Below are 26,003 nucleotides of genomic sequence, written 5' to 3' on the forward strand. Positions count from 1 at the left end.
ATAACAATTTGTATAGCCTCCCACCAGTCTGATGATGTCGGTAACGACGAAACCCGGTCGCTGGTCAAATAAAAATAAAGTGGAAAAGCTAAAAATATTGGTTTTAATCTAATAATATATTAAAAATGCTATTCCATCACGAAGTGTCAGTGGATAATATAAATTTGAATTAAGAGTTCGCGACACTAACCACGGGACCATAACCCGACATGCGACAAGGTCGTGTGAAATCTGAATGACTCATTTTCAAGAGTTTTCACTATGGATACGCATCTTCCGATTGATGAACATTCTAATTTCATCGTCGCTATCACTAATTTGAGTAAAATAAAAAAAATTGTGCACTTTTAACATAACTATCCAATGAATTCTAAACTTGTATCAAATGCCTTCATACGATTTTTTTCAATTTCCCATTTCATTAGTTATAAAACCTAAAATAGTACATTTCTATTTTATTTATTGTTTCGGCATTAACTTTGTGGTAAGATATGTTACAATTATTAAAGAAAACACTTCGTTTTTTACCACTTGAGTTTTATTATAGACTACATGTTTCAGACTACATGTTTCAGACTGTTATAGACTACATGTTTGTCTGCCTCCGTAGTGTAATGGTCAGCACGCTCGGCTACCGTTCTGGAGGTCCCGGGTTCAATTCCCAAGGGGGGTAAAATAAATATTAGTGATTTTTTCACTGTCATATTTATTCAAATTGCCCTGGACTGGTACCTGAAGCGGAGGGCCGATCACCTTTCCTTCATGTGTAAACGATCAAGATAACACTGCGTTTATATGACGCAGTGCCCTATGCACCATTGGGGTGCAGATAAGGGTTTTATTATTATTATTATACATGTTTCAGAAGTTAAACTTCCATCATTCAGGTCTGTATAATAAGTTATTGTACAGACCTGAATGATGGAAGTTTAACTTCTGAAACATGTAGTCTATAATAAAACTCAAGTGGTAAAAAACGAAGTGTTTTCTTTAATAATTAGTACATTTCTCATTAAAATAATGTATGTTTAAATTTTCTAGCTTGTATGCATATTTTAATGTTTACGTATACATGTGCAAATTATTTTACTTGGGTTTTGAGGTCTTAATTGTCGTTTACATGAACAGAATTCAGTGGAGCAGCTTCAATCAACATTGTACACATATTTTTAGATTACCAACATGCAGACTTGCGTGCTGAGAGAAATGCGGTTTTAAAAAAATATGCGGTTCACAATTTCATTCCGCGATACACATGACATGGCAAAAGTCTAAATTGGGAATCTACTGTAGAAATTATATACAGTCGGCTTTTCTGCATTAAGAAAAATTGCACACAAGGATTACACTTAAATTATTGATTTGGCGTTGAATTTGTAGAACTCCATTTTAATTTATGTATTTTTTGAGTAAATCAAACACAGATTTTTTGAGTCTACTAAGTTGCATTTTATTCTTTGACATCTCATCAAAGATGAAGAAGAATATGGAAGTCAGGGCATTAACGGGGCTGACGACCGTCATAGGCTGGTTTAAGTGATCACTTTACACACGTGTAACATTCACCAATTCTACCCATCATTGACAACCACACTACCCAAATTCTCGGAAGTTCAATATATATGAACCAATTTAGAAACCTTGTTCTTGAATCACTAGCACTTCACTAGAGACATCTATTGGTGAGATGTAAAAAAGTTTTTTACTAAGCAGAAACTCTTATATTAAATTATTAATCCAGACTTCCATATTCTTCTTCATCTTTGATGAGATGTCAAAGAATAATATGAAAATAACTCCTGTAATTGGAGATAATCCAGATTTTGTGAACAAGTATTTGGACACACTCAAAATGTTGTAAGTTGTATTTTATTGTTAAAAACACATAAAAATTAATATTGTGACAATTGTTTCGCCTAGTTATGGCATTTTCAAACGAATGACAAACGTTAGTTTGAATATGCCATAGCTAGGAGAAACGATTGTCACAATATTAATTTTTAAGTATTTTAACAATAAAATACAACTTAGTTGACTCAAAAATCTGTGTATGTTTTAAAATTTAATGCATAAAAATTACTTAATTGTGATGTTTAAATGGAAGGTAGAATTTGATTTTGAACAAAGTTACGGGTTTTCGAAAATTCGCACTGTAGTATGACCATTATTTTATAATGTATAGAACGTGGCAAACCAAAACTACAATACTTCTTTGTGAAATATCACAATGTTTTAAATATACAAATAAAACTTAAATTTATACTTCTGCGTAAGTTATCCGCCTCCGTAGAGTAATGGTCAGCATCCTCTGCAACGTGCTGGAGGTCCCGGGTTTGATTCTCAAGGGGGGGGTCAAATAAATACAAGTGATTATTTCACTCTAATATTTATTCAATAATACCTAGGATTGATACCTGAAGCGGAGGGCTGACAACCTTTCCTTCATGTGTTAGCGATCGAGATGACACTGCATTTATATGACGCAGTGCCCTATGCACCATCGGGTGCAGATAAGGGTTTGAAACTTAGTTAACAAGTGATCTACCCTGCCATGTCCGGACCCTAGGTTGGCCATTGAGCCATCGCCGCATTGAGAACAGTCTCACGGGGAAGTTGGCTCGTCTCCGGTAGAGTAGCGCAGCCCCGTAATGTTGTTGTTGCCTTGCAGCTGGTCGCGGCTGACGCTCTCCGGTTTTTGGAGTCCAACAGTTTGTACAATCCGCTGGTCGTTCACGGCTTTTCCGTCGGCGGTTACATGTGGGGGGAGATATGCTTACTAGCTTCCGCCGACAAACCCAAGTAAGATGATCTTGTTTTCTCTCCATAACCCTATATTAACACCTTGTTGTCGGGACACGTATGAAAAAGTTTTTTCGTTTACAGTTCAGACAGGTGTTTTTTATGACCGCTGATGACAGGATTTGATAATTATGTACTTATAGTTTAGAGTCCGCCTCCGTAGTGTAATGGTTAGCACGCTCGGCTACCGTTCTGGAGGTCCCGGGTTCGATTCCCAGGGGGGGTAAAATAAATATAAGTGGTTTTTTCACTCTAATATTTATTCAATATTACACTGGACTGGTACCTGAAGTGGAGGGCTGATCACCTTTCCTTCATGTGTAAACGATCGAGATAACATTGCGTTTATATGAAGCAGTGCCCTATGCACCATTGGGGTGCGGTAAGGGTTTCATTTTATTTTTTATAGTTTAGAGCAGCGTTTCCCAACCTTTTTTGGTTGGTAGTACATCTAGCTTAGTTGTACTACTTAGTAAAAATTATTGTATTTCGACAATTTTGCTATTCTATTTGCATTATAAATTTTATAGGGTGGCTATATTTCTCAAAACTCAATTTAATTCATCTTAAAATCATACAATTAAATTAAATTATTTGTATAAGAAAAATTTAATGTGCCGCACGCAATTTTTTCTAAATATAACCTATATTAATAGAAAATATATAAAAAAATACAATAGTTTAACTGATATTTTTTTACTATTTTTGTCCGCCATTACTGATTATTTTTCACGTACCACCAACTATCCACTTGCGTACCACCGATGGTATGAATACACAGGTTGGGAGCCACTGGTTTAGACCTTAACAAAGAGATTGGTACATAATATTCATATTTAATACATAATATTCATGAAATAATTCCTTCTTTTCCGACTTTGAAATCCGCCCGCTCGTGACACTTGATAATTAGCGGGCAGATTTGCCCGACAACAATGTGTTAACTTCAAACACCCTGGAGTAGTATTTTACAAAAATGGCGCTATATAAATTATCCTAAATTTTTAATACCCGACCATGGTACAGATTGCACACTACTTTGCTAACGTATGCTCCGAAAATTGCTGCAATCAGTTTTGTGCTCTGTCATCATTAGATTTTTTTTTAAATATTTACTATATAATAAATCCCTTACCGCACCCCAATGGTGCATAGGGCACTGCTTCATATAAACGCAGTGTTATCTCGATCGATTACACATGAAGGAAAGGTGATCAGCCCTCCACTTCAGTCCAGTGTAATATTGAATAAATATTAGAGTGAAAAAATCACTTATATTTATTAAACCCCCCTGGGAATCGAACCCGGGACCTCCAGAACGGTAGCCGAGCATGCTGACCATTACACTACGGAGGCGGACAAAATAATAATAATATTTATTAGTTGCATAAATATTTAGTAGCGTGCAGCAAAAGGATGTTTGATAGATGTTTGAATGGTGAAACAAGGAAGGAATGCAAAGCTGAGATAAACATCGATAAAATTAAGAAAGGTGTGTTGAGACGGTTTGCACACACAACGAACGAGTGAGGAAAGAACGGAATACAAATTTATGACGTGAATGTAATTAGAACAGGAGCAGAGGAAGACTGACAAGAACTTGGCATGATCGGGTTTACCAAATACTTAAAAGCATTTAGGTCAGGAGTCGAAATAATCAGTGGATATGTATGGGAAGATGCATGAATGCGGAAGCGGTGAAGAATGTTTGCAAAGACAGAGTGGTGTGGCATTCTATTCTCTCTGCATATCCCCGCGGAAAAGTGGCGTGATGCTCAGTTAGTCACTTAGTTATTTATTAGTTGCCTAAAAAAATTCTCATTGTGCATTCTTTATCACAATTCGCTCACTCCTTTCAAGAACGTCATAAATCAAAAATTGTTGCGCAGTAAAAAGTTCAATAAGTGGCTAGATATTTATTTTTAAAACATTGTATTATATTTTTAAACTTAAAAAACGTTCTCCTGAAAAATCAAGTTTTTTGATTTATGACGTTCTTGAAAGGAGTGAGCGAATTGATTACTTTAAAACACCCAAACGCTTTATTCCCGCCTGCAAATTAACTCTGTTCATTTTGTATTCAAATTATCTTTTACCCGCTGCTTGTTGTATTATTGTAAGGAATGTGGACGGATATGTTGGTGATAGATTGGTGACAACAACATAGCCGCAAGCATGTGTATGCCAGCATAGTCCGGCAAGGGGATTCTAGTATTGTCTCACCTAGAAACCAGACACTCGCTTAGGCTACCTAGTCATACTTATTTAAAGTCAAAGCACTAGCGAGGTATTGCTGATAATCTTCCACTAGTACACAACAATTATTAATAGTATAATTACATTGTTATCGTATGGTTTGGATCACCTCTTGAGTTTATTAATGTTTCACTCAATCACGGGTACTTTTTTTTCTTTTTTTTATTCATTTAATATATTTACATTTTTATTTATAACATAATAACATTTGAATCATTTATACATATGGAGAACTTTTATATTTCGATTCGCTGTGCCTCTCCATAAAAGAGTCTGTGCTCTTGTGCTTGGAAAGGGACTTACACTCGTGGTTTAATGTTATAAAATAAAAGATAAAATAGTTTTTTTTATATATTTTTTTTAAGATTTAAATGTATAGAGCTTTAATTTTTTTCTTAAGGATTTTTATATCATCTATTTTTTTTATTTCTTTAGGGAGTTTATTGAAATGTTTGATGTTAAACTTTGCAAATAATAATAATTGAGTCCTAAGGATTATAGAATATGAAGACTGCAGAAGTAAAATTCATTTTTGTTTTTTTTTATCAAGGTGAATTATTGAGTATGTAACACTCTCCTTATCATTCGTTTTGTGTAATACCACTTTAAAAGTGAATGATGAACGATAAGGAGAGTGTTATATAACCATGCTACCATACCACAAAGTTAACAAGGCTTTTAATATACAAAATATATTGAGTATGTATTTAAGTGTGTTTTATCGTTAGGTACCAACCAGTGTTGGATAAGGTGGCCGCCCAGATATGGGACAGCGCGGCTGACATCAGTGAAATCTCAATAGGGGTGCCGAAGGCGATCTTCCCCAAGAACCAAGTGATGCAGAACACCCTTCAGAAATATATTGTGTAAGTATCTCGAAATCAGGGATGGCGAACCTTTTGCGCAAGTTGATAAAATTTGACTTCTTGCACTTTTCACTTCACTTCGAATGGGACATTTTACAAAATAAATTGGACGACATATTGTATTTTATAAAAAGCTTTGGAATTTTCAGACAAGATTTTCAATACTTCATTGAATCATGAGAAGTACTTGAATATATATATTTTTTAAATTCCAACATTTTTCATAAAATACAATATAATGTCCAATTTGTTTTGTAAAACATCCAATTTGATTTAAAACGTTTCCAATTTGGTTTGTAAAACGTCCAATTTGATTGGTTGAATGCCCAATTTGGTTTGTTAAATGTCCTATTTGATTTTTTAAATGCCCGATTCGACTTGTAAAGTGTCCAATTTAGTTTGTCAAAGTCCAATTTGAAGTAAAAAAACCTTTATACTTACTATCACAACACGTTGTAGCTAGTTAGCATTTTTTTTTAAAATAAAAGCGAAGTATGTATGTTTTTTATTATTTACAAAAAAACTTCAATTTCATACTATTTCTGTACTCATTATTAGAAATAGGTATCAAATTGTGGTAGAGTGGGTTCGAACCGAGAAACTCTGACTGAAGAGTCCGCGAACCACGTGACCACAACCCGACACAAAACATTTTGACTGAAAGTTAGTATGGCTCGTGTGTTGGTGGACACTGTAAAGTGGTGTTGTGATTTGCAGGTACCACATGAAGACGTTCCACGAGTCGGCCACCATCCACTACATGCGCTCCAGCCAGCAGTTCCACCGCAACCTGTGCCACGCGCCCGCCCTGTTCCTGCTCAGCAAGACCGACCCCGTCGGCTCCGAGAACTCCAACAGGAAGGTGCACGACAGCTGGAAGAGCATGGGCGTCAAGGTACCGCTACTTCAGCCTTGTTCTTGTGTCTAGTATTGCACAAACCCCTCCCTCTTGGACTTCCACAGTTCTCTGTTGGGCACGACTCTCTTCCAGTGTAGGCACGCCTGTTGACGCCTCGAAATTTTCCTGTTTTTTTTTATTTCTTTGGTTTTGCATTGTCTCTTTCGGACTCAGAATCCTTTGAATGGCGAAGGAGATGTCATTTGTTGCTGCAGACCAATCCACAGGATTGAGACCAGAGAAGAAGAATTTAAAATCATTTCATGTTTCGAAATATTGTTTTTTGATAAAAAGCACAATCAGCCAGTGACACGAGATCTTTGTACTTTATATAACAGCAGTATTTGTTAAATGTCCAATTCGATTTATAAGGCATTCAATTTGAAGTGAAAACCCAGTATAAGTGACATACATAGGGCGTTTTTCCACTACACGGAATTATACGGAATGTTACCGTCCGGCACGTCAGTTAGCGTTTTAAAACGACGATTGGCTTGGATTGGCATGTGCTTTTGTCCATATTTTTTCGGATCAGTGCGTGAACACGTTGCGCGTAAATTTGATCACGCTAAACTGTCGTAGTCGCTTTCATTATTCAAAATCAGACTGCTGGACGGTCAAAATCCGGGTAGTGGACAATCGCCCATACTGTTATTGTATTACTGCAGACAGCAAATATGTTTGGCCCTCAACACGTGTTTCATCATCATAAGTACTTTATTTATTGTTTCGGCATTAACTTTGTGGTAAGACATGTTACAATAATTAAAGAAAACACTTCGTTTTTTACCACTTGAGTTTAATTATAGACTACATGTTTCAGAAGCTAAACTTCCATCATTCAGGTCTGTATAATAACCCCTTCCCCTTACTTTCCCCCTATCCTTATTTATAGAACAATTTTATATTTTATATTTTAGTTATTATACAGACCTGAATGATGGAAGTTTAGCTTCTGAAACATGTAGTCTATAATTAAACTCAAGTGGTAAAAAACGAAGTGTTTTCTTTAATTATTGTATCATAAGTACTATTGTGAAATATTTTCCGGATAATCGGAAGAGTGCTTACTGTATATATGAGCGATGTATTTTTTTAAGGCGCAATATACAATAAATCGCAACTTAATTTTCTTTAAATCTAGGTAACATTTGACATGATTGAATACTTTGCTCAAAACACCGTTTTCGTATTAAAAAATGATTTTTTGTTCAAAATAAATATAAGGTTTTGAAAAGAAAATAATTTTTTGAGGGGAAAGAGTTAAAAAAAAAAAAGTTCAATATATATATATATATAAAAAAAATAGTCAAATCCAATATATATTTAAACGTTTGAGACCTCAGCCTTAAATCTAATGCTCGTTTTTGTGGTTTCAGACAACGTGGAAATGCTGGGACAAGTCGCCGCATGTGTCCCACTACAAGTACCACACCAGCGAGTACCTGACCCTCATGTCGGAGCATCTCGGCAGCCTTGACCTCCTGGCCGAGCCCGAGAAGATCCGCGCCAGGATATAGGAGGCACGCTCCACCCGACCCGACCTAATCTATACACCGTACATGACCTGACCTGACCTAGACCCACCATCTCAGTGATAAGAACATCCGGAGAAATGTCCTAGCAATTGCAATTCACCATCTTACTCATAAGAACATCTGGAGAAATGTCCTAGCACTCGCAATATACCATCTTACTCATAAGAACATGCGGAGAAACGTCCTAGCAATTGCAATTCACCATCTTACTCATAAGAACATCTGGAGAAACGTCCTAGCACTCGCGATTTACCATCTTACTCATAAGAACATGCGGAGAAATGTCCTAGCAATTGCAATTCATCATCTTACTCATAAGAACATCTGGAGAAATGTCCCAGCAAGTGCGATTCGATCAAAACTGTAATTCAAGGTTCAATTGAAATTTCACTGTAATACGAAATTAATAAGGAGATCCTTGTTAACAATTCTAATTTATATATATTTTTAAAAGCCAAGAGATACTCAAAATGATATTGTTTACTGGAAAAGAAAAGATGTTACATACATCGCTCACTCCTTTCAAGAACGTCATAAATCAAAAAACTTGATTTCTCAGAACGTTTTTAAAGTTCTAATACAATATATCAAAAATAAATATCAATCCACGTATCGAACTTTTTACTGTGCAACAGATGTTTTTAGGTAAAACCTGAAGGTTTTTTCTCCATTTGAAAAATATCTAGTATATTTACAAAAATAATTAAACAATACATTTTCTTCAAAATGCAAAAACTACACTTTCTGCCCTGTAGCGGGTAAATATTAAGTTAAAAATATGCCGCTTTTACTGGGATATAGTACATTTTTGGGCATTCTGAAAACATGCACAACTGAAAATTGACGATTTTTGATTTATGACGTTCTTGAAAGGAGTGAACGATATGTTTTGCAAATGTAACATGATAGAAAGGAGATTTTTGCATTTTTAAATTAATGTTTTTTTTTATTAGCATAAAATAGAAATTTTTCACAGTATGATTAAATGTAATTCTTTCTCTATAATATCTTCTTCTTCAAACCCTTATCCGCACCCCAATGGTGCATAGGGTACTGCATCATATAAACGCAGTGTTATCTTGATCGTTAACACACAAAGGAAAGGTAATCAGCCCTGCGCTTCAAGTACCACTCCAGGGTAATATTGAATAAACGTTAGAGTGAAAAATCACTTCAATTTATTTGACCCCCCCTGGGAATCGAACCCGGGACCTCCAGAACGGTAGCCGAGCGTGCTGACCATTACACTACGGAGGCGGACAATATAGAAGGTACTAACTACCGTTCGATTATTTTTCAATTATACGGAATAAATACAGAAATACAACACTGGCGGTTTTACGTTCAATGGGATTCATTGTGCCTTTTTGGTACTCTATAATACACTTGTGTCACATTATTCTTGAAATATATCGTAATATAAACAAATAAGATCGTAACATAAATAAATCAAAGCACACATCGTGTGTCACTCTTACCCACTGGTGATGCGTAGCGTCGAGAGTGAGACAGATATAGGGCATGATTATGGCGCGGACTAATTACCGACCGCAAGAAAAATCAGGGATCTGTTCTTTTATTTATCCTTTTGATATTACAAATTATTAGTCAGATATTTCAACAGATGTCGTAAGGCCAAGGATTGACGTATTATTTTATCCAAAGTTTCACACCATGAAAAAATCCCTCCAAGTTGAACTGAGGTTCGAAACTTGGAGCAAAGTAAAAACACATACGGTTATGTCAGCCGCGTATGGGGCATGTTTTATTAAAACACATACGGTTATGCGAGCCGCGTGGATCCGGTTAAGAAAATGACATGTCGAGGTCCATACGCAGTATCAAATACAAACAATCTTTATCATTATCAGATCAACAGACAAGCCTACAAATACAGTGGAACCCCTCATAACGAGTGATTCGCATAGCGACCAAAAAAAATGTGAAAAAGTTGCTCCATTAACTAGCGACATTTCGCATAACGAGTTGTGGAGAAAGGTCAAGTCCCAGAAGCAGGACTTCTGCGCCAGTCAATATAACAACAAAATTGGGTAACGAGTAAGATTCTGGAAAGAGTTACGTCGTTATGAGAGGTTCTACAGTACTTTTTTATACAATTAATTAAATCTATCTATTAAATCTATTGTCCGCCTCCGTAGTGTAATGGTCAGCACGCTCGGCTACCGTTCTGGAGGTCCCGGGTTCGATTCCCAAGGGGGGCAAAATAAATATAAGTGATTTTTTCACTGTAATATTTATTCAATACTACCCTGGACTGGTACCTGAAGCGGAGGGTTGATCACCTTTTCTTCATGTGTAAACGATCAAGATAACACTGCGTTTATATGACGCAGTGCACCATTGGGGTGCGGATAAGGGTTTTATTATTATTTTATTATTTTTAAATCTAAACTATCAATGAGGTGGCTTGGATGTTTTTTGTAGAACTTTTCGACTGAACAAAATATGTGAATGAAATTCGTAAACTTTATAAACCTGCATTTTATATTAATATACATATAAGGAAAGTATATTATAGTCACGAACATAATTTAAACACGTATCGTACTAAAAGCTAGTTTATTCCAGCAAAAATAATTTGAATTCTGCCAAAATTCGAAAAATATTACGCTATGAAAAATCATAACTAACTGCCCTACCCATGCGAATGTATGTACGTGATATATCCGATATATTATCGCTCAGCGATGTAGCGTGGCTTTTTTGCATTTGTTTAATGTAACAGCAGCACACTATACTAAACACTGCTCATGACAAACAGCGTGCTTCTTGACAACTGCAAAAATATTGTATGGGTACAAGCATTGTGTAATTAAACATTTATCCTTACTATCCTACCTGCAGACAAGCCTCAAGGCTTTGCGGGATATTCCTTTTAAAAAAAAAGGATTGTCTACTTTTTTTTCCATTTAACCAAACAAAGGGCACAGCGACGTGTGGCCGGGGTACAGCTAGTTTAGAATATTTTTCGAATTTTGGTCTCTTTTGAATTTCAAATCAAAACGCTTGTACTTATATTGAGAAAACTATTGTTTTTTTGTTTTTTTTTTTATAAACATGATGTAAATAATGTTTCAAAAACTCATATTGGAAGATTTTTTTTTTTTTGTTTCAAGGTATAGGGGGTTTTTATTAATAAAATGTATAAATAAAAAAACATTCAAAATATATAAAAATTGTGTGAATTTTTGTATGTCAAAATAGATATTAACAAAACATAGAATATTTGATAATGTTCCTTATTTACAAAAAAAAATGTAAGACAGTTTTCAATTAAGAAATTCCCCCCGCGGTAGATTGTAAAAATATGTTTTTATAACATTATTTAAAAAAATGTATGACACTTTATGAATAAAAGATTTTTGAGATATAATTAGAATTTTATTTACACTTACAGTAAACCCCCTTATAACGCTGAGATAGGTTCCGCATTATCGCGGGAACGTTATAAGGGATTATAGTTTTTTAAATAAATTTTAACCAACCAATTTAACTGATTTACATTTTAACCAACGGACCACCATTATAGGAAAAAATACTGTAGCAAACGTTATAGGGGAAAACTTTACACGAGTGTACATTATATGGGGGTTAACTGTATACACATACAGATTATAAAACAATAAATGACTTTGTCCGCCTCCGTAGTGTAATAGTCAGCACGCTCGGCTACCGTTCTGGAGGTCCCGGGTTCGATTCCCAGGGGGGTCAAATAAATATAAGTGATTTTTTCACTCAATTATTTATTCCATATTACCCTGGACTGGTACCTGAAGCGGAAGGCTGATCACCTTTCCTTCATGTGTTAACGATCAAGATAACACTGCGATTATATGATGCAGTGCCCTTTGCACCATTGGGGTGCGGATAAGGGTTTTAATAAAAAATGACTACTGCAAACAGTGTTAAACGCAGCGAGACTAATTTTTGGATTTTATAAATCCAGTAACATCACCCTACTATTTTGTCATTTAACATTTTCAACATTTTTGATCGCAGTGTTTCTTAGCATTATGAAATAATAAAAATTGAATACATTGGAAATGTGTGCTTTCTATACTCTTTCTTTTCTGATGAGACTGAGCAAAAAAAGCAATGAGTGGCTGTGTATAGATAGTATGGAAAAGAATATTTAAAAAAGAAACATTGATTTTCATATCTAACAACTGTTTTTAATAAATATAGAAAAATATCTCAACATAGACGAAGAAGAATATGTAAGTCTGGGCTTTTACAGGGCTTACCACCTGTCAAAGGCTGGTTTAAGTGATCTTAAAGCAGCGTTTTAACCCTAGATAACTCAACATTCGTCCACGCGATGACGCCCCTCTCTGAGAAAGTCAAGTGCACTAACTTCCCCGAGCCCTGCACCCCCACGCTTTGTTTACCTTCCTGATTGGTGTGAATAGTTCATCGGGTGATGCAAATGCAATAACACGATGATTAGGAGGTGACATACGGCTATATCGTAGTCCGGTTGGCATAAGTTTAGTTATCATGTTAGTTTTTCATAAAGGTATGTATTATTATGACATCAAGGTATTCTTAAAAGATATTCTTGGTGAGTCTCCAGACTCTGCAACTCCTGTTCATTCTGCGACTAATGTGCGCAAAATCTATTATTTATGTCCATCAAAGGCTCGTAGGATGACAAAACATCGATGCATGAAATGCAAAAACGCCATGTGTGGATCACACAATATTGACATATGTAGTAGCTGTGAAAAACGCTGCACGGATGTGAGTCGTGGCACCTCGCCAAAGCTCAAAGCAAGAAACTAGCAAGTTTTGAAAATAGGTGCCTGAGGCGAATACTGGGTATAAAGTGGTATGACTTCGTCAGGAATGACGATGTGAGGAGAAGAACTCAACAGCCCCTCATACTGGAAGTTCTGAAGAGGAGAAGGTGGACATGGTTGGGACATGAGAGCATCAACCCCTCATGTCTCTTCTTCCAACCCCGAGGATTCCGGCGCCCCGGAAGGCCGCTGACGACCATTCACCGACTATACTCAGCGGAACTTCGAGACGCCGGACTGACCTGGGAGGAAGCTAGGGAGATGGCGCGTGACAGAGTGACTTGGAGACGTCTCGTGTTGGCCATATGCTCCACCTAGGGAGCGAACATGGAAAGAAGAAGAAGAAGTAGCTGTGCGGAAGAGTGATTTATTTTTAAATATCTCTTACATTCATTCCCAATAAACCAAACTTAAGCGCCATGTAACCAATTCCTATTTTTAATAAATACTTTTGATAATTTTCACGTTTTTGATTGCGTAGTCCGCCTGACAAAAGTTAAGTTACTATGTGTCTACAAATATAGTTTACAACATTTTGAGTGTGTCCAAATACTTGTTCACAAAATCTGGATTATCTCCAATTACAGGAGTTATTTTCTTATTATTTTTTGACATCTCATCAAAGATGAAGAAGAATATGGAAGTCTGGGCATTTACGGGGCTGACGACCGTCATCGGCTGGTTTAAGTGATCACTTTACACACGTGTAACATTCACCAATTCTACCCATTATTGACAACCACACTACTCAAATTCTTGGAAGTTCTATATATATGAACCAATTTAGAAACCTTGTTCTTGAATCACTAGAGACATCTTTTGGTGAGATGTAAAGAAAAACCAGCCGTGAACGGTCGTCAGCCCCGTAAATGCCCAGACTTCCATATTCTTCATCTTTGATGAGATGTCAAAAAATAATATAAATATAGTTTAGTTATCTAGAGTTAAGGAGTTACATAATAAATCAACTTTTGCGACTTGTCTCCTTTTTTGATTTTCTCTTGCCTTTTATCAGATCAACTTTAACCAATTTCCCGTCTTTCTTCTTGATATCTGCGTTCACTTTGCTCCTAGCCGCCTTCTTGCCGATGCTGGTCAGTTTGCTGGCCATGTTTTTGAACCTGCTGTCGGTTTTCATGATGACCTTGTTGACATTTTTCATTGTGGCCTTCACCCCGCCCGCCGTTACATCCGATTCCTTCCGACTAGTTTCGGCTTCTTCCTTCAACACGTCGCGTTTCATTTTCTGCATCTTTTTCATTTTATCCTTTCTCACTTCTATTCTGCGCAGCTTTATCTTTTTTTGGTATCTGAAATGATTAATTAAGAGAATTGAAATGTAATTTACTTAAAACTCTCCTTATCATTCATCGTTCACTTTTTATAAAAACGCTACTTCATGACAACCGGTTTCAAATGACAAGTAGACGTGAATTGAGTTTTTAAGCGGTATTACACAAAGTGAACGATGAATGATAAGGAGAGTGTTATTTTACCATACCACAAAGTTATCAATGCTTTTGAAATACAAAATATATATTTTCCTTATTTATTTATACATATATCATGGGTGTTATAAGAAAAGTGTTTTATATGTATTACCATACCACAAAATTATCAATGCTTTTAAAATAAAAAATTTAAATTTTTCATATTTATCTCACCGTGGGTGTACTGGCAAAAAACGTTAACTTGAAAATATGCAATTTTGACTTAACGATGCAGTATTATAAAGTTTTCAACGTTCTATAAACTGGCAAAATACACTAAGTGGTTTGAAATGTCATATTTATGTGGTTTTACAAGTAAATTACACTTTATAGTCTATAAATAGAGGGTATTTTATTCAGGCTAAAAGCTTTCAATAACAGGGATTTTAGAGTTGACGTTTTTTGCCAGTATACCCACGATATTTACCTCTATTTCAAACCTTGAAGGAAAGAGTGGAAGCCTTTAAAGTTCATTAGTATATATATTATAAACTTATATGAAACATCTATCGAATGTTTTTAATGAAAAAAGATGGAAGTCTGAGCATCCCAGGGCTTCCGACCTGGCATTTACCTGGCCTAAGTGATCCTTTATACACTTGTGTAACGTTCATAACGTTGGTAGGTGTTTCATCTCAAGTTGAGACACTTATAATATTAATATATCATCCTTAGGATGAATAATCCAGTGTCTGATGAACAAATAATAATAAATTGTGGAAAAATTACACTCCGTACCTGGCTTCCATGAGATCAGGATTAAGTCCTTTGGTGATCCAGTCCTTCCTTCTATAATTCTTAGCTCTTTCATCAAAATCTTCATTATCCAGGCTAATCTCAGCTTCTCTCTTGGTGACAGACACCTGGGTAAATATCTTCGCGGCCTCTTTATCTGTACAAATAGAATATTGAAGATGTTAACATAATATTAGTACAAGAAGACGATGTGACAATTTTCTATCCGTTTGGCAAATCAAATTGCTTAACATGAAAAATTCATTTATTAAACACTCTCCTTATCATTCATCGTTTACTTTGTGTAATACCACTTTTATAACACTTATTTGTTAATTCATTAATTGATACGGCAGTCACATCTTTCTATTAGATTGCATTGAAAAAATGATGATAGAAAAGAATCGATAATATTTTTGTATCAGAGTGATACCTATCCGCTACACAACAAGGCAAAATAAGAAATTGGACATTTCTTCTTATTCTTTAGCTGTCTGTCCTCTATTACTGGTTATAAGCTTCTTCCGTATCCTTCCATTTTGTCAGTCTGTTGCTACTTGCAGCCAGTTTTCGCTGGCAGTATGCAGGATACATACGTTTTTCTTAGACGTTTAAAATATGTTTTTTGAATTGTAAGTTGAAGGTTACCGAAATGCACAAAAATGTGCACACCGCCTCAACATGAGGTTTTTAAAACACACAAATATGTGCCGTAAACAATGCTTTAATACCGAGTAATCATGATGAGCTTACCGTCAATCTTGTACTCCGTTAGTTTGGTTTTGATTTTTTCTTCGATGGCCCCAAGAGACATGAGATCGTACGGAGTGATGAGGGATATGGCGAGACCGGATCTGCCGGCCCGAGCGGTGCGTCCAACTCTGCAACAATGTACAACAATCGATTCCTCCTGATGGCTGTCTTCAAAATAGAGTCACAAATATACCTATACTTAAGTCCTGCCGCCTCCATAGTGTAATGGTCAGCATGCAATGCTACCGTTCTGGAGGTCACGGGTTCGAATCCCAGGGGGGTCAAATAAACATATGTGATTTTTTTCACTCTAATATTTATTCAATACTACCCCGGACTGGTACCTGAAGTGGAGGGCTGATAACCTTTCCTTCATGTGTTTACGATAAGATAACACTGCGTTTATATGATGCAGTGCCCTATGCACCACTGGGGTGCGGATAAGGGTTTAAATGAAAAATGAAAATAAGTCCTGCAGGATATGTCAAAAGGACGAGAAGTGAATAAATTTAAACAATTTTTTATAAAAAATAGAAATACGTTTGATTTTATTGTGTTCTTTTGTTATGAATTTTGATAATGGATACCACACCGCAAATATCTTTGCGACTCATACGAGGACACGGGCTGTTCCTTCCAAATTTGTGTATTTTTTATAAGAATTTGTGTATTAAAATTGTATTCATAAATGTTTACAAGAAGAACAAAGAGACGCAGTTCATTAAATTTAAATGTTTACATTATCGTCCCCACCACATGTAACTCCTGTAAAATCGTATTTAAAGGGTGGAGGACTAATATAATATTGTGTGCTCAGATTGGATATACCGTTAAACTTAATATGTCGCGCTCGCTCTTTGTCAATTGGCGTCGCTTTGTTCTTCTCGCCCTTATAACTTTTGTAATTTTCGAAAGATAAATAATTGATCTTCATTTGCGCATTTCCGCGTTCCTCATCATAAGTGTTCCGGTACCATTACACGTTACACGAGCTGTTCGACATATGAAGAGCCGAAGAGGGTTTCGCAAAACAGACCAGAGTGGCAAAGGTGTCATTTGTTGCTGCAGACCTATCCAGAGGATTGAGACAAAAGGAGTAGAAGATAGTGTAAGAGGTAATGGAATAACAGGCTTACCTGTGCACATATTCATTGGGTTCTAGCGGCATCTTGTGGTTGATGACCAGCTGCACGGCCGGGATGTCTAGCCCTCGGCTAGCCACGTTGGTGGCGATGAGCACGCGGGCCGTGCCGCCGCGGAAGGTGGTCAGCGCGGCGGCCCTCTCGCGCTGCTTCATGTAGCCGTGCAGGCAGACGTTCTCCAGGCCTATGTTGTTCATCGTCACAGAGAGCAGCTGGCAGTCTCTGGGGACAATACATTCAATATGTTCGTAATATCTAAGAGTCGATTATTGTTACGGTATATACAAGGGTCCACCAAACAATAAGATGACACATAAAATTCAGTTTTGTGACGATTTTTTTGCCTAGTTATTTTAAAACGAACGTCTGTTTCAACTGACATTCGTTTGAAAATGACATAACTAGGCGAAACAATTGTCACAAAATTGATTTTTATGTGTTTTTTTTTAACAAATAAATACAACTTAGTAGACTCAAAAAAAATCAGTGTAGGATCTCACATTTCAAAAACAAATTAAAATGGAGTTCTACAAATTAAACGCCAAATCCAAAAATAAAAAATTAATATGATAGCTCACAGCCTGTTCAACTTACTTTTTAGTTGTGGTGAAAATCATGATATTCCCGTCTGCGTGATCCTTCATATAAGTCCGCAACACTTCGACAAGGAAAACATCTCGCGCGTACGCCGGACACACAACGTATCGCTGGTCTAATGTAGACACAGTCACTTGCGGTGCGTTTTCCGTCCACGTGTGAAGGCTCTAAAACACGGTAAATTGAACAACGAATAATTAGTCCAATTACTGAATAATATCATCCATGAATCCTTAAATTTCTCACAGTATCAGTTTTCTGTATCAAATTGTGACAACCCTGACATTTTGTGAATATTTAAACTGTGTTTTTTCTGAGAAAACGGCAACTCAAGCGCCACACGATAAATATATCGTTTTAAAATGCCATAACTAGGCGAAACAATTGTCACAATATTAATTTTTATGTGTTTTTTTTTACAATAAAATACAACTTAGTAGACTCAAAAAATCTGTGCTTGATTTAAGAATTAATACATAAATATTTGGTAAGTTTTCATAATTTCCTTTATCTGGATACAAAAAATATACTTCTTTTAGGTTTTATTTTTGTTGAAAAAATCACATACTGTTGGGTGTGGCCATCTTTGACATTGAAAGGGTTAAAAAGCAGAACCTACTGAACACAAACAACATAAGAATTTTATTTTAAAATAAGCAGTGTTGCCATTATAATCATGTAAAATTGTATCATTGCTATTAAAAACCCTGTATAATATGTCATAGCTTACGTCCATGTTCAGTGTCAAAAGTTGGTTTTCCTTTATTTGCTCCGTAATGGTTGCAGAGAAGAGTAAGGTTTGTTTTTTCACCGGCAACTTGCTGAGGATTGTGCTCAGGTCAGAGTCATACGACCCACTGAGCAATCTGAAAGCAAAAATATACACATATTGTAGTCGTACAGGAGAAAGTGACCAACTAACAAAACGTAAAATCTTCAGGAGGGCCATTTAAGTCACTTGGCATTAAAATAAACATCAATGCAGTTAGTCATTTTTAACAAGTCAATATATTATATTTCCGTGTTTAAAATCGCTTTGGGATTTTTTCAAGGCAATATTAAGCTGTAAGATATCAAATAGTCAATGATCACGTTTTTGTATAAAAATGCACTTGGTCACTTTCACCTGTATGACTAGGATATTGTCTTTGTTTATTTTGATTATTTTTTCTAACCCTTATTCGGACCCAATAGTGCATAGGGCACTGCATCGTATTAATGAAGTGTTATCTAGATCGTTAACACATGAAGAAAAGGTGATCAGCCCTCCGTTTCAGGGACCAGTCCAGGGTTATATTGAATAAATATTAGAATGTAAAATCACTAATATTTATTTTCACCCCCCTCCCTGGGAATCGAACTCGGGACCTCCAGCATGGTAGCTAAACATGCTAACCATTACACCACGGGGCCGGACAAAATAAATGTTAATTTGATAGTTATTTCAAATTAAAGGAAGGTATTCGAAATGTGGATCCATCGTAAAATGCTACCCATTCCATGGACTGATATGGTCAGTAACGCAAATCGCTCACTCCTTTCAACAACGTCATAAATCAAAAATCGACAATTTTCAGTTGTGCTTGTTTTCGGAATGCCCAGAAAATGTACTATATCCCAGAAAAGCGGCATATTTGTAACTTAATATTTACCCGCTACAGAGCAGAAAGTGCTGTTTTTGCATTTTAAACGAAAGGTTTATTTTAATTTTTTTTTTTAATGTGTTAAATATTTTTCAATTGGAGAAAAAACATTTAGGTTTAACCTAAAAAGATCTGTTGCACAGTAAAAAGTTCAAAAAGTGACTTGATATTTATTTTTAATACGAGTTTTTAATACGTTTGAGTTACGGCTAGTTGCCTTTACACATTAGCGCACAAGACAATCATCTGTTTTTTCATGCTAACTGGACTGCCGGATAGTAAAATTCTGTGTAGTGCACTCTATTGGTATAATTGTTCAGAACTTAAAAGGTTAATTTGAAGATTAAAACACACCTGTCGGCTTCGTCAATGACCAAGTACTTTATCTTCTTGAGCGAGAAGGTATCGCAGCCGTCGATGTGGTCCGCCAGCCGGCCGGGCATGGCCACCACGATGTGGGGCCGCCGCGAGAGGCTCTGCCCCTCCAGGACCTGGTCGCTGCCGCCCGTCACTACGCACACCCGAAGCCCCATCGGCTGGCCCAGCACCGAGAACTGCTCCCCAATCTGGAAATATCACAACGGCATTACAGTGGAACGTCTCGTAATGAGCATTATTCGTTCCAGAATCTTACTTACTAACCGCCCTACACATAGGAACTTACGTGATGCGCGTCTGTTTCGTCTAATGGTGGAATACTTGTGATGAAGAATTAACAATAAATATGGGAGTCGAACACTGCGATATATCGTTCCGAACATTTTAAAATTGTTGCCGACGGATGTTAGTAGAGGTCAAAATAAAATATGGAACAAAGGCCAAATAAAGGAATGGGTAAATGATCAAGAGTTAATTTTATGAAAATTGTAAAATGTTTATATTCTTAATTTTTTCTCTTTTTTGTGTCTATATTAGGTTAAAATTGTTAAAAACAATAAAAAAAGTATTAAAAAAGAACTCCACTGACAAGACACACAAGGTGGCTTGGTGGGTCTCAGCAAAAAAAAGAAAAGTTCTAAATATGTATAAATTGTGATTTAAATAAATGTTTACACATAAAAAATTTTAAAATGAGGAAGACGGAAACGCGCAAATGAAAGTCAATTATTTATTTTCCGAAAATTATAAAGTTATAAAGGCGAGAAGAGCAAAGCGACGCCAATAAATTGAGTGACGCACGATGTTTCGCTTCTTAACAGTACTGAGTATAAACACAAAGAAAACCCGTCACCAAACCGATCAAATAACACTCAGTACTGAAACTCAAAGGACAAAGAGCGAGCGCGACGTATATACGTTTGAATTTTAATCTTATCTGAGCACACAAAAATTTGCCCTCCACCCTTTATATACGATTTAAAGGAGTTGCATGTGGTGGGGACAATGTTATAAACAAAATAAAAGTCTGTTTTGAATATTGAAAGCATTAACTTTGTGGATCATATTGATATATTATTTCGAGAAATAAAAATACTTTGTGTTCTGATCCACTCACATTTTTATTTAACCAACTAGTTTCGGCAACAACCTGTTGCCCTCTTCAGGATTACATTTATTACTAAATATATATATTTAGTAATAAATGTAACCCTGAAGAGGGCAACAGGTTGTTGCCGAAACTAGTTGGTTAAATAAAAATGTGAGTGGATCAGAACACAAAGTATTTTTATTTCTTGAAATAATATAAAATAAAAGTCTATGAACTGCGTCTCTTTGTTCTTCTCGCATACATTTATGAATACAATTTTAATACACAGATTCTTATAAAAAATACACAATTTTTGGAATGAAAAGCGTCATTTTTTCCGCACCATTGCGCTAACCCTGAGCCAAAAATATTTAATGCGATACAGAGAGAGGGATCACGCTAGCAAAAAAGTACATCAGTTCCGTCCTAAAAGCACCTATTATGGCAAAAAAAACTGTTTTCATAATTCTGCAGAAAAAAAGATAATTATTTTCTACAGAATTAACTCAGAAAATAACCCGAAGGTAGACATCAGTTCCGTCCTAAAAGCACCTATTATGGCAAAAAATCTGTTTTCATAATTCTGCAGAAAAAACGATAATTACTTTCGACAGAATTAACTCAGAAAATAACCCGAAGGTAGGGTAGTTAAAGCCAGGTTTTCGTTAAATTTTGGAAAGCTCAAACAGATTCTGCAAAATAAGGAGGTTCCGGCTTGTCTAAAAAGAAAAGTTTGTGAATCCTGCATACTGCCAGTGAACACATATGCACTAGAGAATATGGTTCTGACAAAGAGAAATGCAGAGAAGGTCAAATGCACACAGCGATCCATGGAAAGGTCCATGCTCGGTTTAAGCCTGAGGGATAAAATAAAAAAATTAAGATATCAGCAACAGAACCAAAATAGAGGATATCATGGATCACATGGCATTGGGCAGGACATATCGCTCACTCCTTTCAAGAACGTGATAAATCAAAAATCGACAATTTTCAGTGTTTTCGGAATGCCCAGAAAATGTACTATATCCCAGCAAAAGCGGCATATTTTCAACTTAATATTTACCCGCTACAGGGCATAAAGTGTTGTTTTTGCATTTTGAACAAAAGGTATAGTTTAATTATTTTTTTAAATATACTAAATATTTTTCAAATGGAGAAAAAACCTTCAGGTTTTACCTAAAAAGATCTGTTGCACAGTAAAAAGTTCAATAAGTGGCTTGATATTTATTTTTTATACATTGTATTATATTTTTAAACTTTGAAAACGTTCTCCTGAAAAATCAAGTTTTTTGATTTATGACGTTCTTGAAAGGAGTGAGCGATATATCAAAAATCATTAATTTTCAGTTGTGCATGTTTTCGGAATGGCCAGAAAATGTACTATATCCCAGCAAAAGCAGCATATTTTCAACTTAATATTTACCCGCTACAGGGCATAAAGTGTGGTTTTTGCATTTTGAACAAAAGGTATTGTTTAATTATTTTTTTAAATATACTAAATATTTTTCAAATGGAGAAAAAACCTTCACGTTTTACCTAAAAAGATCTGTTGCACAGTAAAAAGTTCAATAAGTGGCTTGATATTTATTTTTAATACATTGTGTTATATTTTTTTTTAATCAAGTTTTTGAAAGGAGTGAGTGATATTGCAAGACAAGACCCCACAAGATGGACCCCAAAATGTTTAAGATGGAGACTTTGGGAGAACAAAAGATGGTGACAACAATGTCGGATGGACTAAATGTTTAAAAAAAATTATGTAGAAATATTGGTCAGAATATACGAAAAACAACATGTTTCTTTACCTGATGTGCCAATTCGTGTGTAGGAGTCAAAACCAACGCAAATATACCGTAAGGATCGTCAGAAAGTTGTTGCAGCATAGGAATTGCAAACGCAAACGTTTTCCCTGATCCTGTTTTAGCTGCACCAATACAGTCCATTCCTCTAAATATACTTGGAATACATCCTGCCTGGACAGGAGTAGGTGTCTTAATACCTAAAAGATAAATATATATAAACAAAAAATTAAATAAAATAAAACTTGTCATCAAATACGCAATACAGTATTGCAAAAAAAACTCACCCAAGTTTTCACATTGTTTGATGATCCAAGGCTTGACATTCATGGAAGAAAAGGTGACGTTTTCGTCATCGGGTAACATTTTGAGAGCTGTTTTGATATCTTGCAGGTTTGCTGATAATTTATTTACTTCAATAAATACAATGAGACATATTTTTATAATTGCCCGAAACGAGCGATCGAACTGTCAGAAATGTCAAAACAGAAAACAAAGTTGTTTTTGAGGTTATTCGATTCACATGTGTTGCAACTTGCAAGTGCTCAAACTAATTTTACGCCAGATTTTTAATATAGTAGCGAGAATTGACTGAGTAGGTACTTTTCTTTTTTTTTTCTCTCGGTGATTTATGGGGTAGTGCATAGTATATAATTTTTGGGGTAGTGCATTGAATCGTTTATTATCGATTTAATATCACCTCAATTGGATTAAGTATCCTATGCACCACTGAGTATCTAAAAAGGGACAAACTCTCTAATCAATTCATTTTCGCTACTCATTTGATATTAAAAATCTGGCATATTTTTTTCTTTACACTTGCATGTTGCAATATTAAAACAAATAACCTAAAAGGTTACTTTCTTTGTTGTTTGTTTGGTATTTTGACATTTTTAATTTTTGAAAGCTTTCTTGATCGTCAAGGCCGTCATATAATTTGTAATCGAAGAGGCGGTCGCCACGGTATAATTTTTTAATGAATTAAAATGATGTGAGTGAAGGAGCTCTAGGTGTAGGACATTGTGGCGAAGTGTATCATTGTTGGCCTTCAGGTAAATTTTATCAAGTCTAATCGATGTTTATTGTTATGTTGACCCAGAGAATTAAACATGTTGATATGTCTATTAGGTCTACGCTACAAATATTTAAAAGGTTTAGTTTATAACAACGAAAAATGATAAATAAATAAAAATTACACATATCCTGTTGTCATGTGTTCTTGATATTTCATTATGCCATATTTTTTTTCACTATAACTACCCAGGCTTCTTACAAAAAATTAAATAAGAGTCTCAGCTAAATACAAAGCTTACTCTACTCGACCATAGATGCTGCCACGAACCCACATACAAAGGAATGTGTCAATTATAAGAATATCTTGGGTAGAACTGTGAATGTTGGACGTGCATAGAGTGATCACTTAACCTGTCCGGTAGTGTGGCCGTACATGGTCGTCCAAACAAAACTTTCCTCAAAGGATTATGGGCGTATATGAACGGCCGTGCTTATAACTAAAGCCCAGTGATATTTATTTCTAAAATGGCACTAATACTGCCATCTGTGGTTGTTTTAAACATTAAAACTGCACTTCAGATTATTTTATTCTATTATTCAAGAAAATATGTTGCTTATAGCATTGACCATGGAAGAATTATAAAAAAAAACTTATTTCCCGGATACAGTTTGCAGAAACTCACTCCTGGACAGGTTTAACCAGCCTGTTAGGTCGTAAGACCTTCATATTCCTATGAATATGAAGTTTGTCTATACAGACTTCTATACTTTCTATACTTTTCTAGTCTATACTATCTTGAGATATCAATATAAATTACTCCTAAGAGAAATCTAAATTTGTGAACAAGCATTTGTACACATTCAAAATGTTGTGAATATACATATCGTAGTCGTACAGGAGAAAGTGACTAACTAACAAAACGTAAAATGTTCAGGAGGGCCATTTAAGTCACTTTTGCTTGGCAAAAAAATAAACATCAATGCAGTTAGTCATTTTTAACAAATCAATACATTATACTTTCAAGTTTAAAATCGCTTTGGGATTTTTTCAGGGCATTATTAAGCTAGTAAGATATCAAATAGTCAATGATCACATTCCGCATGCCTCCTGAGAGCCTTAATCAAGCTTGCCTCTTTTACAAGGCATCAGGTTCGCGCCGCCCAGGACGACCACTGCTGACAATTCGTCGGCAGTTCTCGTCAGAACTTCGGGACGCGGATCTGACTTGGGAGGATGCAAGGGAGCTGGCAGCCGACAGAAAAGCCTGGAGACAGTTTGTGGACTCCATATGTCTCACCTAGGGAGCGGATACGGTTTATTAAGATATCAAATAGTTAATAATCACGTTTTTGTAAAAAAATTGCACTTGGTCACTTTCTACTGTATGAATATGATATGTTTGTGTATGTGTGTTAAAGGTAATAAGTAAATGAGGCAACACCATTTTCGATGATGTCTTTTGTTGTAAGAAATATTGCAAACAAGATGAAACTAATAATAGAATATTATAAAAATGTACTTGGTTATTTACACTGCTTTATGAGAACAAGGATACTATTTGTTCATTAAATTAATTTTAGAAAAAAAATGGAAAAACCATCGTAAATTAGAAAAATACATTGGTACTTGGTACATGTTTTTATAACATATTTTTATGATTGCAAAAACACAAATTAATCCTTTAAAAAATGTCATCACCTTCTGTGTAATTCTAGAAGCTTAAAATTTGTATAATTATTCATTCGATGACTAAAACTTTGTACATACCTACATATTTTTTTATGTATATGAAAATCTCTTGCATCAATAAATTATAACGAAGTTGTAAAATATTGTGATTCACAATTTTTTTAAACACCTTGTTTTATTATTGAATCAGTGGGTAAGGTATCTACCTATTTTCAATACATGTTTTTCTCGTTTAAATTTGCTTATAATAATATTTACTTTTCTCACATTGTAGCTTTGATTTTCAAATGGTACGAGCAAAAAATACATGTCTTTTTTAAAAATACGAGTAAGTAAACTTAAATACAATGATTTTTTTTTTAATATCTAATAATTGCAATTTTGGAAAAAATCGTTAAGTTTTCTTATTCTTCAAACTCTCATCTGCACCCGATGGTGCATAGGGCACTGCATCATATAAACGCAGCGTTATCTCAATCATAAACACATGAAGGA

General features: G+C 35.4%; 2 protein-coding genes across 3 annotated transcripts in view; one reads left to right on the forward strand and one right to left on the reverse strand.

The window, feature by feature from the left end:
* l(2)k09913 (transmembrane protein 53-like lethal (2) k09913) overlaps nt 1–9,359 on the forward strand; it is a 36,293-nt gene extending 26,934 nt beyond the window's left edge. The window contains exons 5-8 of one of the 2 annotated variants that reach the window (XM_088274713.1): nt 2,669–2,799; nt 5,784–5,921; nt 6,639–6,816; nt 8,199–8,955. In XM_088274713.1, the coding sequence (XP_088130839.1) occupies nt 2,669–2,799; nt 5,784–5,921; nt 6,639–6,816; nt 8,199–8,339 (588 nt within the window). In that variant the 3' untranslated portion in view covers nt 8,340–8,955. Of the gene's footprint in view, nt 1–2,668; nt 2,800–5,783; nt 5,922–6,638; nt 6,817–8,198 lie in introns of both variants that reach the window. The other variant, XM_088274704.1, reaches the window with a different exon arrangement.
* Nucleotides 9,360–13,528: 4,169 nt separating this feature from the next.
* On the reverse strand, nt 13,529–23,298 carry LOC148312702 (putative ATP-dependent RNA helicase Dbp45A). The gene is made up of 9 exons (XM_088274693.1): nt 23,092–23,298; nt 22,811–23,004; nt 19,892–20,103; nt 18,625–18,760; nt 17,892–18,061; nt 17,292–17,519; nt 16,156–16,283; nt 15,406–15,559; nt 13,529–14,487 (listed from the first exon to the last, which is right to left on the reverse strand). Exons 1-9 carry the CDS (start codon nt 23,168–23,170, stop codon nt 14,142–14,144), a joined length of 1,647 nt encoding a protein of 548 aa, XP_088130819.1. The 5' UTR covers nt 23,171–23,298; the 3' UTR covers nt 13,529–14,141.
* Nucleotides 23,299–26,003: the final 2,705 nt, after the last annotated feature.

Source organism: Brachycentrus maculatus, unplaced genomic scaffold, assembly GCF_059751285.1.
Source record: "Brachycentrus maculatus isolate JH-2025_06_01 unplaced genomic scaffold, ASM5975128v1 h1tg000035l, whole genome shotgun sequence".
NCBI lineage: Eukaryota > Metazoa > Arthropoda > Insecta > Trichoptera > Brachycentridae > Brachycentrus > Brachycentrus maculatus.